Source organism: Meleagris gallopavo, chromosome 5 (genome assembly GCF_000146605.3).
Source record: "Meleagris gallopavo isolate NT-WF06-2002-E0010 breed Aviagen turkey brand Nicholas breeding stock chromosome 5, Turkey_5.1, whole genome shotgun sequence".
NCBI classification, from domain to species: domain Eukaryota; kingdom Metazoa; phylum Chordata; class Aves; order Galliformes; family Phasianidae; genus Meleagris; species Meleagris gallopavo.
Window position 1 is genome coordinate 16,005,898 of NC_015015.2, and position 13,643 is coordinate 16,019,540.

Genomic DNA, 13,643 nt, shown 5'->3' on the forward strand with positions numbered 1-13,643 from the left:
GAAGCAATGAGGGCATGGGAAGGTAAGGCAGGGACCAGAAGGGTTCAGGCCAGGAGCAACACAGGAGGCAAATGAGCTGCTCGGTCCTGCACCCCACAGCACGTAGCAGTGCTCAGGGCAGGGGAAGAACAAGGCCTCGCCTCCTGGCCAAGCCTGGCATTGCATCACCAGCTGCAAGCAAGCTCCTGACCCAAAAGCATTCATTTTAGTGTCAGAGAGCAAACCCCAATCTCTCCCATTTCATTTAGTGTTCTGTGCAAGGCTCTGCCTGCCACGCAACGCTCCCCGGAGTGGTGGCAGGGCAAGAGAAGCAGCTCCTAAGTTGGGGGATCGATCTGCAGCTGCCAGCGGGCATGGCACAGTGCAAGCTGCATGCTCCCTTCCTTAATTCCCCTGGATAGAAGAGCCACACTGCCGGGGATGAACCCACCTCTGTGCACTGCACGGTGCCCCTTCAGTTAGCAATGCTTCACAAAGGGAATTCCAATTTGACCCAAGCAAAAAGCAGGCCGCGCCAGCTAAAGCAACTGCTTTGTTTAGTGTGCTCGCACACCACTGTGCCAGGAGTTCTGTGCTCAGCCTTCCACTCACCCTCCAGCTCACACACACAGGAGCCACACTACAGGACCAGCGGATGCCCACGCCCAGGGCACAGACCAACACATAGCATCCCTGCAACAGCAGCGCTCTGCCTTGCTCCAACACAGACTTCAATGTCAGTGGGAAGGGAAAGGGGAAATCAGGACAAGTGACCCAGTAAGTGCTGTCAGACTTTGGGCTACAGCTGGATTTCCAGGCAGCACAGGCGACAGAGTGGGCGTTTGGAGTCAGTTTCCTGTAAAAATTTTCCAATTCAATTCCATGTTTTATTGCTGATCTCCAGACCCCAGATACTTGACTTTGCCTGGCTGCTGTTACAGACCGGTTCTGCTGACCTCAGGCTTGGACAAAGCACTTCAGCTCTGTTCCCAGCACATAAACACAACTGAGAAAACAAGTAAACTGACAGAAAGCCCAGGTTATTGGGCACCCCTTCCAAACACACAAAGAATTCAAGGCCACCTAGTCTCCACACACAGCTTCAGATAACAGAGAAAAAAGATCCGAGCCTAAAGACCAGACATCATTTCCTATGTAAATTCTCCACAGGCTCTGAGCTGTCCTAACACACCAGCAGGCAGTGACCAAACCACCCCAGGGAGCAGAGATGGCTGAGCACAAGTGAGGGGCTCAGCACAGCACAACCCATTACAGAGGCATGGACAAACTGACAGCCTCTACTCCCGCATCAGCCCACTGCCTTGGATAGATGAGCTCAATACAACCATACTCAATCTCTGCAGAAGAGCATCACTGTCCTGGGCCATGAGAACAAGTATCCTGACTAATGCTGTCCTTCCCGGCAAGGCAAGGGAGTAAGGGGAGCAAAAAGAGCTGAGCTGAGAGGGAGGGAGACGAGAGGCGGTTGTGCCATCACTCACCTCATCCTCCTGCTAAAATGCTGCCGCAAGGACTCCACTGCTCTTCTCTGGGGCTCTCCCTCTGCTCTGGAAAGCCATGAGGTCTGACTGCAGCACGCTGCTTTCACCCCAGCTCTCCAAGCTGCTGTTACATGGCATGCACACTCCCTACGGCTCTCTGGTGGGAAGGAGCCTACTGGGAAGCAGCCTGAACCCCTGCCACCCCACCCGCCAAGAACGTAACTAAAAAATACCGACCCTTTTATCAATAAATAAGGAATCTCGTTACCACAACACAAAAACGAAACATGTTCAAAGTGCAAATTACTGTCGTCAAACCGGGATGCTCCTCCTTGCCTCTCCCACGCAGGGCTCCCGTAGCCCCCGGGCCTCTCCAAGCAAACATGATCTATGAGCCAGGGCGTTCCCTCTGCTTCCTGCCAGGGATGGGGCCGAGTGTGGCGGGGGACAGGGACTCCTTCGCAGCCTGCCCCGCCGAGAGGGCCTAAAGTGCCGAGCCAAACTCCCAGCCCCGGGATGAAGAGTGAGACTGCGAGGACTAGTTGCAGAAATGCATAGAAGTGGGACCACGGGGCAAAAAGGGAGTCCTAAGAAACTTGTCCAGAGCACAACAAATGCTTCCTAGCTTACAAACAGAGCCAGGTCAAAGAGCCAGAAAGGCATCTACTTCAGGGTAGAGCGAAGGGTTTCAGCCTTCCCACTCCCTCAGAGAAATCTGTCACTCAGTCCGACTTGCTCTGGTAATGGCAGCGCGCCCCTTTTCTGCAAAGGAGCAGTGGGAGACAGAAGTGGTTGGGAGAAAGAGGATGTGCTGTGATCCACGCTGAGGGGAGCAGACCCTTCGGTTACTTACTAGTATTTTAAGTTTTGTTTAACTTTTCTCTCTTTCAATGTGTCTCCATTTTTCTTTTTTTCCTTTTAAATAGAGTCCAAACAGTCCCAGCACCCACATGCTCCCCACCCACTAGGGTCCAGTGGAGTCTGAATCTTCGATGAGCACCTCCGTGGTGGCTCCCAGGATCTCTGTGTTCATCACCAGCCCTTCAGGGTTTGCGCTGCTGCCGCTGCCTACAAAGAGCTTGCCATCAGCCACCAGGCTCACACGCTCCGTCCCGCCGCAGTACGTCTTCGGCATCCCATCGGGGTTCAGCAGCAGGCAATCAGTTGGGGCAGTGCTGCCCAGGGGGTCGGGAAGAAGAGGGAGGCCCTGGCCATCGGTGGGTGGCGCGATGGCCTCGGGGTTAGTGCCCAGAATGTCAGTGCTGGTGATCAGGGCACCCGCGTTGGCCGCCAGTGCTTCAGCAATAAGCACTTCTGGGTGGCTTTTGGCTTTATGGGCCACGACACTGTCCTTCTTCTCAAATTTCTTGCCGCAAATGTTGCAGGAGAACTGGTAGAAGGAGTCCGCATCGTGTTTCTTCATGTGCCAGTTGAGGGAAGCTTTCTGCCGGCATGTGAACCCACAGATCTCACACCTGGGGAAGGAAGAAGGGGAAGTCACAACACAGCAACATCAGCACACGTTTGTGGAAACGGCTGAAGTAACGAGGCAGCCCAGGAAAAGAATGGGCTCTCATCAACGCAGGCTGTCACCGTAGTGCCAGCTCTTCCAGTTATATCACTCATGCTCCTCAGATCTCTGCTGAGGCACTGCCTCGAGGACCAAGCAGCAGTTCAAACACTCCCACAGAGGTGTGTTTCAAGAGGGCCGGACTCCACAAGTAGGTTCCAGCCCTGACTTCAGAGCTGCCCCTGCACTTGGTGTGCATGTATCTAAGGGTCACTCAAAGGAGGAGAGCAACAAAGGTACTCACTGCAAGGGCTTCTCGCCTGTATGGATCATTCGGTGCACTGCCAAGTTATGAGAGCTCTTAAACGCCCGGGCGCAGTACTCACAGATGTAGTCCCTTTGATCTGAAAAGCAACACCAGCCAGAGCATTACTCTCCTGCAGACCTGCTCCCCCTTCCTGCTCTCATGCACTGCAGGTAAAGCTGCCCACAAAGCAGCAGAAGCAGAAGTGCTGGGAGGCCTGCAGGCACAGCAGAGGAAGTGGCGTCCCACAAGACACCACAGTACCTTGATCTGGAGAGCTAAGGCGTGATAATTAACTTTTAGAAGAGTCTTAATCCATTCTGACCATACTGAAGGAGTGGTGAATTAGGATAAAGCTTGGCTTGTTTGATTGTTGCCAATACTTGCAATGATACTCGCAAGTGGGTGAATTAGGAACTCTATAGCCCATTTCTCTCATTTCCTTAGAAGATGGTAACACAGAAGGGAGTACTACCTGCCACTGCTGCACATCCCTACCATCTGCCTCACCTTCACTCCCACCTCAAGCCTTGGGCATTTTTCTTTTTGCCTCCCTGCGCTGTTCACCAACCCATCAAGAAGCCGAGATCCTTTTCCCACCTCCCCATACCTGTGTGGTGCTTGGCATGCCGCAGGAGCTGCTTCTGCAGTCGGAAGAGTCGACCACAGGAGGGATGGGGACACACATACTTTTTCTTCAGCAAGTGTTGGTACTTGATGTGATGCTGAGAAAGGAAAGTGAAAGGTTGTAAGCTCTCTTTTTGATTAGCTAAGGAGGAGGCTGAGTCGCTAACAAGTCACCCTTACATGCAGAGAAGAAAGCCCAATGAATGTAGACATACAGTAACAGGACAGACACAGAGATATGTGGCCTGAAGCAAACTGCCATTCCCTACCCTCACACAGACAGCATTCAAGAAATAGAAAATCCCAAATACCTGCAGGTAACGTGGGTGGGCCAGGACTGTGCCACAGCCTTCCATCTCACAGCGGACGTACTGTATTGGAGGCTTCTTCCTAGGAGGTCAGTAAGAAAATGAGCAGAGTGATCAGCTGACACATCTGAAGGGAGGACAGCAGCCAGATAAGTGAATGTGAGTGCAGTTTAGTAATGTGAGAGCAAGGGATTATTGCTCCAGTATTCCCAATGAGCTGTGCTGACAGACTCTGGCCAAGAGCCCCCTCTGCTCCTAGCAAGACATGAGGGCTCACAAAGGACTAAGAAAACCCCAGGGGATGCCAGGCTCCTCAAAACTCCTGCACACTGCCGTGGCAAGAATCAAGCCAGATGGGGAAAAACAGCTGGGAAGAAAGCAAGCCCAACACCTACAGGGAAAAAGAGGAATGAAAGCATGGGAGCCAACACATGTCACTATTTCCTTCTTTTCTTTAAGGCTGACTTCTGTATTGTGTGAGAGAGGTGCCTTTGAAACAATTGACAACTCTGTGCATGACACAAAGGAACTGAACTGAGTGGAGGGGACCACTTACCTTCTCTTGGGCAATCTCGGGCTCTTGTCATCTTTTCTTCTCCGTCCTCTCCTATAGCATATAACAGAGTTACAGATAAAATTGTAGGAGGTTTCTTTACACTGGCACTAGGCAGAGGTTTTCAGCTGAGTGCCACAGTACTACAGAACTCTTCTACAATTTTAGGCTGAAAAGTAACATTGCACCCAGCAACTCAAAATTAACCACCACCCATGGTCATGGATCATGACCATGGGTTTCAGGATCAAAATGCCTGAAGAGTTTCAAAGGAAAACCTGTGCAATAGATGGGCAGGTTCCCCTCAAGCAGGCATCACACGCTTCACATTTTTCTTTTACATCTGTCAGTGTCCAAGTTATTTGCAGTCCTTGCTTAAATTCAGGCCTTTCCAAGCTGCACATGAGCATACAAGATTCTGCTCTCCTAAGTTCCTGCTGTAGACAGTGAGCGAGTTATTGCCTCATTAACTGCAAGCCCAAGAAAAATCAATCAAGAATAAGTTTGATGCAGATTCAGAGGAAGGCAATGTTCTCGAGAAATAAGTGCTTTGTGTGGTTTGCTCTCACAAGACCTCCCATTTCCTAATGCATTTTTAATAAACATATAATTTTGCCAACACAGTCCAGAACTGATGGTGCCCTCTACTTCCTCTACTCTGTTGGGTAACATTTCATGCCATGTGAAAAGCATCAGTCTGTGCAGCTAGGAAGGAGGGGATTGATGACCTAGCAACTATTTTTCAGCCCTCTGAACTAACTAGAGCAGCTTGCACACCTGTCAAGACAAATCTATGCCCTGATCAGACCTGTGTTTACATGTACAATGTACCTTCCCAAGCAAAACCTCTGCCCAGAAGATTGCGCCTGCTTGATCACATTGCTGCACCAAGACACTTAGTGCAGATTGATTAATTCTTTTCTAGTCCATACTAAGACATTTTATTGATGGAGAGACCATACCAGTAAACAAGCTGAGCGGGCACTCAGCATTCAAGCTAAGCCTTCAGGAGCAGCACAGCTTTTCTTATGTGCAAAAAAAAGCGTCTGATCCAAACAACACAACCACAAGCCTCAGAAAGCCTCACACGGCATAAAAAAAAACCCAAAATCTTCACAAAAATACTTCTCTCCAATGTCAATCAGCCTTGCTGCAGCTTAGAAGCAGCATGAGAAATTAAAACAAAGGTGTGCAAAACCCCACGCCGCTACCAGCAGAGGGAGCTCCTTTTGTTCCCATTTCTCATAGAGGAGATCAAGTGCAAAAGCTGTTTTTTCCCTCTATCCCAAACAATGGCTTTGACCCAAACGCATAAATGCAGTCTCCTTCAGTTGCAGCACTGAAGCACACCCACGTAGGTATTCTGAGGCTCCACTCCAAGCACCAGTGATGACCAGGTAGCTTCAGTTGGTTCTCTCTGTTTCTCCAAAAGGAAGGATAACACAGACAGCTGTTTTTCCTGAGCTCTGGTGCATTAATCCCAAACGTACCAAGAGAAGGCTTCCCACATGACATGTATGAAGTACTCTACCTCCGGGCACACACTGGAAGAGCTCTGGCCTCCCCAGACTGGCTTTCTAACACACTTCAGACAGCTGAGCCCTGAGTTTTAAAAATTCTATAGCATTTCACACAGCGTGGCCGTATCCAGGCAAACTGACTAAACCCCAGCATGGAAAAACACTGCCTCAACTAAATGAAAACATCACTTCTTACTTTCCCTTACCAATCATGAGCAGGACACTAGGAAGCAGTACTTCAGTCAGAGCAAGAGGCTCTGCCCTACTCTCTTTCAGGCCCAGAGGGGAAAAAACAACAACAAAAACACTGTTGTATGCTAGCAAGAATGCAAAACACATTGTACATGCTGGTACATATAACTGCAGAATTTTACTCACTTCCTTGGTGGTTCTTCATCTTCCCGAAACTCACTCTCTTCTTTTACCTCTACTTTAATTTCCTTCTGTTTCTCTTTTTCTTCTTTTCCCTTGCCAGCTTTTCTCCTTTGCTTTGGAGCTTCCCTACAAAGACACAAACACAATGTATTACTCCAGTGTTAATCGGTATCTACGTAAAGATACCCTCATGCTTCTGTCTTCTTCTGAGCCTCTCCACCCTTGGCTTGCTGTAACTGGCTCTCCACCATATTAGCACCAAGGGCTTCCTCTCCTTCCATATTCTTTAAAAAGCCCTGTCTACTCTTTACAAACAGGCAAAATCTGGATAGAAGTTCATGTTTTAATCAAATCCCACTTCTAAGCAGAAGTGAGATGGAGGTCTAAGGATGCACCTGACTGTCGACAGGGCTCTAAAAGCTTCAGATCACCAGATAAAAAAAGTTCCCAAGAGATGTGGAAGATAGGGAAAACACTGAACTCAATGGGAGCCACTCCATGACAGCAACTAGCATGGTTTCTCTGGGTCACATTAAGCTAGTTCAACTAAGAGGTCACAGTTGTTTTTTAATCTAAAGACACAGTAAGGAGGTAATCTATTATACTTTTCGAGATGGGGCTTGTAGGTTTCATCTCTTGGATCATCTTTGAAGGGAACTTCTTCCTCACTGGCAAGGATCTCCTCCTCATCATCACTGCCAGGAGAAAAGGAGAACAGAGGAGTTAAGCAGAGACAACTGAAGCACTACTTCAAGAATATATATGCAATTCTCCATAGAATGGGAAAGACATGCAGCAATTCTCATCCCTTGTTTGCACTAAGAAGCACAGGTAGGCAGAGCAGCATCCTGTTGAGAACCCACCCAACTACAGCACCCGCTGCAGAAGGAACAAAGCTTCCAGCTGAAAGGCCCACACTAACCAAACCCAGTTCTGCAAAATCTTCTGACACCTGCAGCCCATCAGCAATCCAAGCTGAAAACGTGAAGGGCCAGGACTGCATGAGAACACAGCTGCCACCCCTCTCACAGACCGTGTCACAAGCATTTGAAAAACTGTTCACATGTGGTTTTCTTGACACTAAATGCAAAGAACTGTCGCAAAAAAAAAGAAGTTTCCTACCTGATTCCAGCTGGAGACTGATGCTCTTCTGTGACCTCTGAAAGGAAAAGTCACCATTAGGTTTCAATCTGCGTTCGCTGCAGTGAGCTCATCTGTCTCAAGATACCTCCGCCGACATTCAGCGCCAGGAGTGCTGGTGGCAGAAGGTACTCGTGACAAAGCAGCACCACGCCTGGAGCAGCCACAGTCACACAGCTCAGCGAGTTACACCCACACGCAGCTCCCTGCAGAGGTTCCCACGAGTTGCCTATCTTCAGGCACTTCACACCACTGCTTCCCACATACCGTATTCCAGCTGGTCGGCGTTTGGTTCCGACTTGCAGACGAGCTGCAGGGAGCCAGTCTTGGACCTGGAGGCACGCGAGTTCTCGGCTTCACGCTGGCGGGCGGCAGTGGCCGACCTGCTGCTGCGCCAGCTCCTGCTGGGCCGGGCTGTGCTGACTGGAGAGCCCTGGCTGAGGGCAGGGGAAACCTCCTCCTCCTCCTTCTCTTCTTTGGGATCTGAAACACCATTGAAATCTCACTGTTAACCAACGAGCAGCTTCAAAATCCCCCCACACTCGAAGTCTTGTTTGGAGAAACCCCTACACACACGCTTAATCTCAAGTGTAGGTCTGGTAATAATCCCGAGGATCCTGAGCTGGATGCTTCCGGTCTCGTGCTGGAGCGAAAAGCATCACAAGCACCATCAGGTCTGTGTGCTCATTTATTGCTTCTACAGGTGGTTTCTCTTCGGCTGATGGCTCACCTCCAAATACATTTTGGCAGGATAACAGAACCAACTAACATGTGTATGCGAGCAAGTCCATCTCTTTAAAAATTAAAATTCCAAGTACAGTTCACCTGATCTCACTTCCCGGTGGTTGCTGGAACACTGAGCCTTAACGCACTGAAATGCTTTTTGACATCTCACGAACGACGTGCTGAAGGAATCCATCCTGAGGAGCTGGCCAGGCTCAGTGCTCCAGCTCTGCCGCTGCGTTAGCACACTGGCACAGGGCCTGAGCTCCAGGCTCAGCTCTGAGACACTCCTTCTCACTGACATTCATTTGCACGGCTGTGTGGCCTTCCCCAGAGGGCAGCCAGGCACAGGGAGAAGGGCTGGATGCCAAGCTGTGTTGCTGTGCTTCTCCAGAGGGCTTCTGGACGTGAGCTCCACGCTGAACCCACACTCAGCAGAGAACAGAAGCCTCCTGCTGTCCCCTGCCCAATCTGCTCTTCTCTCATTTACTACCAAATCTTCGTGATTGAACTTCTGGTAAGTTGCTTGTTTGGGGCCCCTCCCCAGGCTCTCATTAACAGAGTTGGAGTGACCAACCTCTGACTGAAAAAATCTGATTGGAATACAGAATACAAAGCCTCAAAGCAGCAACTAAGTCTGATGTTTTACATACATAAAGCCACCTTCATTACAAAACTTCAACTATGCCTTCTCTATGCCTTCCTGGTTGCGTGGATCTCAGCACCAACTACACTTACTTAATGTTTTTAATGCTAGCTCCGAACATCCTTAGTTTTCTGAACACTAAATCAAATTCAAAGACACTTGGAAACCATTCTCTAGCATTCTTCCCATAGAGCATCACCATTCTACACACATACTGCTGCCCTCGAAAGACATTTATTCCCTTGGCAGATCAGGAATTTGGCTGATTTCTTGGTAAGAGCTGATATTTTCTACATTATACATAGAGTTGAGGTAGACCTCTATCAGAACACATTCCTACAAAGTACACCACAGACACAGCTCACCCAGCAATTTTGCACCACTTCTCTGAAATGAAGGTGTGAACGAGCCTTTTCCTGTGACACTTTCACTCCCACTTCAGCACTGTCTAGCAGATTTGCTGCTTTTTTATACACGCTGTGAATACTTCTGTACCTCTGAGAAAATGCAGTAAGAGATACTCCCTTGAGTGATTACACCTTAAAGTAATTAACATTCCTCCTCGGGCACCACGCTTAACCTGGTGAAACCCCTCTCCTCCTACCAATGTACCTGTGCAGAAAGCCACGTGCTCCTCAGTTAGCAGGTTTTGGCTAATTAGAGCAAGAAGCAAGATAAATGGAATACGTGTTGCTATTACAGATAATCAAGCTCCGTTCTTTCAACCAAAAAGATTGCTGCTCTAATCTCTCCAGACTGAAACAGAGGGAGAAGTTTAAATGAAAAGGCTGCTGTTGACTCTGCATTTGATGTGCATAAACTTGTTACCACCACTAGCTGTGGCTAACAGCAGCTTCTGCAGTAGGCCCCTGCCTTCCCAATAAGGCACCTCGAAAATAGATTGTATGCCAGCATCCTGTTATTTCCTTGCAAGTGGCAACAGCAGTGATGGACACCAGGTCGTAAGAACTGCAAGTCCAGGAGGACAAATAAGAGCATGAAGTGATGGATATCAAAGCACCTCTGGTGAGAAACAAAAAAAAAGCAGGGAGCATTGCTTCCCAGATCAGCTGTCACAAAGCAAATGATGGGCTTCCCTTCTGGCAGCAACTCCAGATTAAGACCCAGCACTGCTGTCACTTACCCAAATCCCATCTCACAGGGCAGGGGGCAGCAGAAACAGTGACTTGGCCAAGCTGCTGTGCCAAGGAATGCCCCCGCACTCACACTCCCTGCAACTCCCCAATACCAATGCTATCTATCTACCTCCTTCAGTAGCCTCTGCAGAAATCAGCTGCAGGAACTGGGTGGGCGCCAGCATCTTACAGGATATCATTCAAGAGATACGGGGAAAATCCTCTTCTTAAAGTCCTACCAGTCCTTCTCATTTAATCTTGGGAGTTTTTCCTACCTTGAACTCCCCTTAAATAGTAACTCTGTGACAAGCAGCTGTATTCTGAGGTTCTTTCACCATTCTGCTGATTCTCCCCAACTGCCTTTCAACTAACAGCATCTAGGGTGGAAAGCACACAGATTAGCAACGGACCTTAACTTTAGCAGGCATCAACCATCCTTCCATGATATGATCTCTCAAGAAAACATTAGACAGTGACAGAAGGGAAAGCTGAGAGGCAACCAGATGCAGAGATAGAGCTCTGCTGTAGTGGTTTGGAGAAGCAAATGAAAACGCCCTGGGGAGGAGCTTACCCCAAGAGCATCCATCCTCACTCAACATGCTGGCCATCACAGCCCATGGCACTCTTGGGAATAAACACAGCCTCTTGCACACTCAGTAATTACGTCCCTGGAGCACAACACACAGGGATATCCAATCAAAGAAAGCATCGCTATCTCAGAACCCATATCAGTTTGTTTGATGTGTAACAGCATTGCCACAAACCAAACAAAAGGCGTAAATCCCAAAGTCCCGCAGACAAACTCATCCTTACCCTAAATCATGAGCCCTAAATCATAAATCAGGATGCTCACACCTCCAGGTGCTTTGCCTCTGTGTCACTCCCTGAGACCCCACAGCATTTTCTTTCCAGGAGGCTTCTGCGAGAACAGGGCACCTGCTGCATCCAGCAATATAAGAAATGAAGCAGTAAGCACCACAAGCATGTCTGTGTGACTGATAGAGAGGTTACAAGGACTGGAGCAGTAAACACACATCCCACAGCCAACAACTGAAGAAAAACAAAGTCCCAGGCACGTATCAAACACTTGCTGTCAAGAGCAGAAAGTCTAAACAAACTGCACTCCCTTAACACCCACCAACAGCTCTTTCCTCAGAGAGCTTCCAGCCCTGTCTCCTGAGGTCTCAATGACAGGGTGGCCACGCTGCTCCCTCCCTTCACAAGCGGGTGGCCACAGCCATGGAAGGGTCATCTTTCTTTGATACTCCACCACGGCATCTCAGAAGTGGGTTCCACCAACTGCTGCCATGGCTCAAAGAACCACAGCAATTGCTCAACTCTCAGTTTGGTAATAGAGGGGCATGGAGTGCGTTCATTAAATATATATATTCCAATAATTCAAGTTATTCAGGCCAAACAAAAGTGAGAATTATTTCCACAAGAGCACACGTGTCACGGAGCACCCAATGTGGCATACACTGCACAGCTATACAAGTCCATTTTTAAGCCAAGATTAAATGGACTCCTTCTAAAAGTAATATTTCTATAGAAACACATTAGGGAAATATTGCAATTGCGTGACTAAGCAGCTAGGAAACACAACTGCTGTGGCTGGCAGCACAGCTGCCCTCATGCACACGGGCATGGCAACAACCACACACCCTGGCACACCACAGCTTTGACTTTACCCTCCCGCAATCTCCCTGTCAGACCTGCACAGGTGGACCTTTGGAAACAACACGCAGCACTTCACCTGCCAGAATCCAGAGGCTCCTCTCTGCCAGAAGCCTTGCCATGCAGGGAGAGCTGCTGTCTGCTCATACCTCATCGGGCTCCTTCACACATTTTATGCTGAAGGCGGAAAGAGGGGACCAGGGTAAGGCTCCCCTCCTACACACACATGACCTGTCCGCAAGGAACGCACCTTCACCACTCTGCTTTCATACCTTTCCAGAGAAGGACAGAAGAGAAATGTAATAAATCCTTCTTCCGCTCTCACATCCAGGGTCAGTTGGGACTCCTGGAGCCCCAGCTTTAAGAAGGTACTCCATCAGAGAGACAGCAAACCTGTGAAATGTGTCCCTTCCAAGAACACCCCAAGAACCGGGGTAAGAACACGACTACCCCATTTTGTATGCTTTGGTGTCTTCAAAACACTGGGAAGAACCATCAAAATATGTTGTTAGCACTTCCCTGCGCACATCAAATGGCAGTGCCATGACACTGTTATATGTTGCAGCAACTTTTTTTTTTTACCCAGAAGGACGAAGTTTTTACTGCATGAAAGGATGGGCAAAGCACCATCAGCAGTAAACACATACACATACACGTGGGCTCTGTGCTCAGCACACTTTCATTAGCTCTGCAAAACCATGCCTTGTCAGCTAGAATTATGACAGATTCCACCCAAGAGGAATAAAGTTATGGTGTTGTAAGATTTATAGAAGTATAAGGGCAGACTTCAAATTCTAGGTACAAACTGCAAACAAGAACTGAAAAGCTCCGGTAGGAAAGGTGAACCCATTCTCACAGCAACACAACATTCCTTGTTATTTCTTCCTCTGTCATAATTCTCCTGTGCCAGATCATGTGGAGGGACAGAAATTCTGCCACTGATCGTGCTGCTGCCAAGGCCTGCTTCATAGCAGTCATTAAGACACGACTATCTCTCCCTCCAAAATCTCAACAAGTTGGACTTGATGATCCTCACGGGTCGCTTCCAGCTCAGAATATTTGACGATTCTATGATCCCTGAGGGTGCAGCAAGGCACAAGATTCACCACTGCTAAACACCGCGAGGCCAGAGAAGGTAAGTAGCTACATACCCACCTGCACACATCTTGCACGTGTCCCTGCACACCCACACCTCTACTCAGAACAGTCCAGTGCAGATGTGAGCCCAGGTGTGCCAGCAGCTGCTCAGGGACTGGCAGACCACAGCACAGCGGGCTGCACTTCTGCTAGCAGAGGGATACCCTAGTGGTTGTTTGGGAGAACAAAGTTTTTGCACGTTGGGCACACGTGAGCAGCACAGGCAGCTTACTGCAGTTCCACAGCCCTGAGAGAAACCTTGGAAACAAACTGCATGCCCCCATACACAGGGGCTTTCTCCTAAAGGAAGCTCTAGCAGACACGTGGCTGCCTGCATGGGAGAGCCCTGACTTTCCACACAGCACACAGGACACACCGAGCTCTTACCTTTGCCAGCAGCTTTATCCGTGCACCTGGGGAAAACAAAAGTAGGGCGTAAGAGCCAGCTCCCAATGCACCGCGCTGCCCCTGCGGGACCACGCCCGGCACAGCCCCGGAACGCACCCCTG

At 49.1% G+C, this 13,643-nt stretch overlaps 1 protein-coding gene across 1 annotated transcript in view; it reads right to left on the reverse strand.

Moving 5' to 3' along the window:
- Nucleotides 1–827: 827 nt before the first annotated feature.
- The window catches only part of ZFP91 (ZFP91 zinc finger protein), a 14,847-nt gene continuing 2,031 nt past the window's right edge, over nucleotides 828–13,643 (reverse strand). Inside the window, exons 3-12 of the mRNA XM_010711282.3 lie at nucleotides 13,522–13,640; nucleotides 8,086–8,301; nucleotides 7,801–7,837; nucleotides 7,284–7,373; nucleotides 6,682–6,804; nucleotides 4,787–4,837; nucleotides 4,234–4,312; nucleotides 3,906–4,020; nucleotides 3,296–3,395; nucleotides 828–2,956 (exon numbers count right to left, since the gene is read on the reverse strand). Of these exons, the coding sequence (XP_010709584.1) occupies nucleotides 2,446–2,956; nucleotides 3,296–3,395; nucleotides 3,906–4,020; nucleotides 4,234–4,312; nucleotides 4,787–4,837; nucleotides 6,682–6,804; nucleotides 7,284–7,373; nucleotides 7,801–7,837; nucleotides 8,086–8,301; nucleotides 13,522–13,640 (1,441 nt within the window). The 3' untranslated portion in view covers nucleotides 828–2,445. The remainder of the gene's footprint in view (nucleotides 2,957–3,295; nucleotides 3,396–3,905; nucleotides 4,021–4,233; nucleotides 4,313–4,786; nucleotides 4,838–6,681; nucleotides 6,805–7,283; nucleotides 7,374–7,800; nucleotides 7,838–8,085; nucleotides 8,302–13,521; nucleotides 13,641–13,643) is intronic.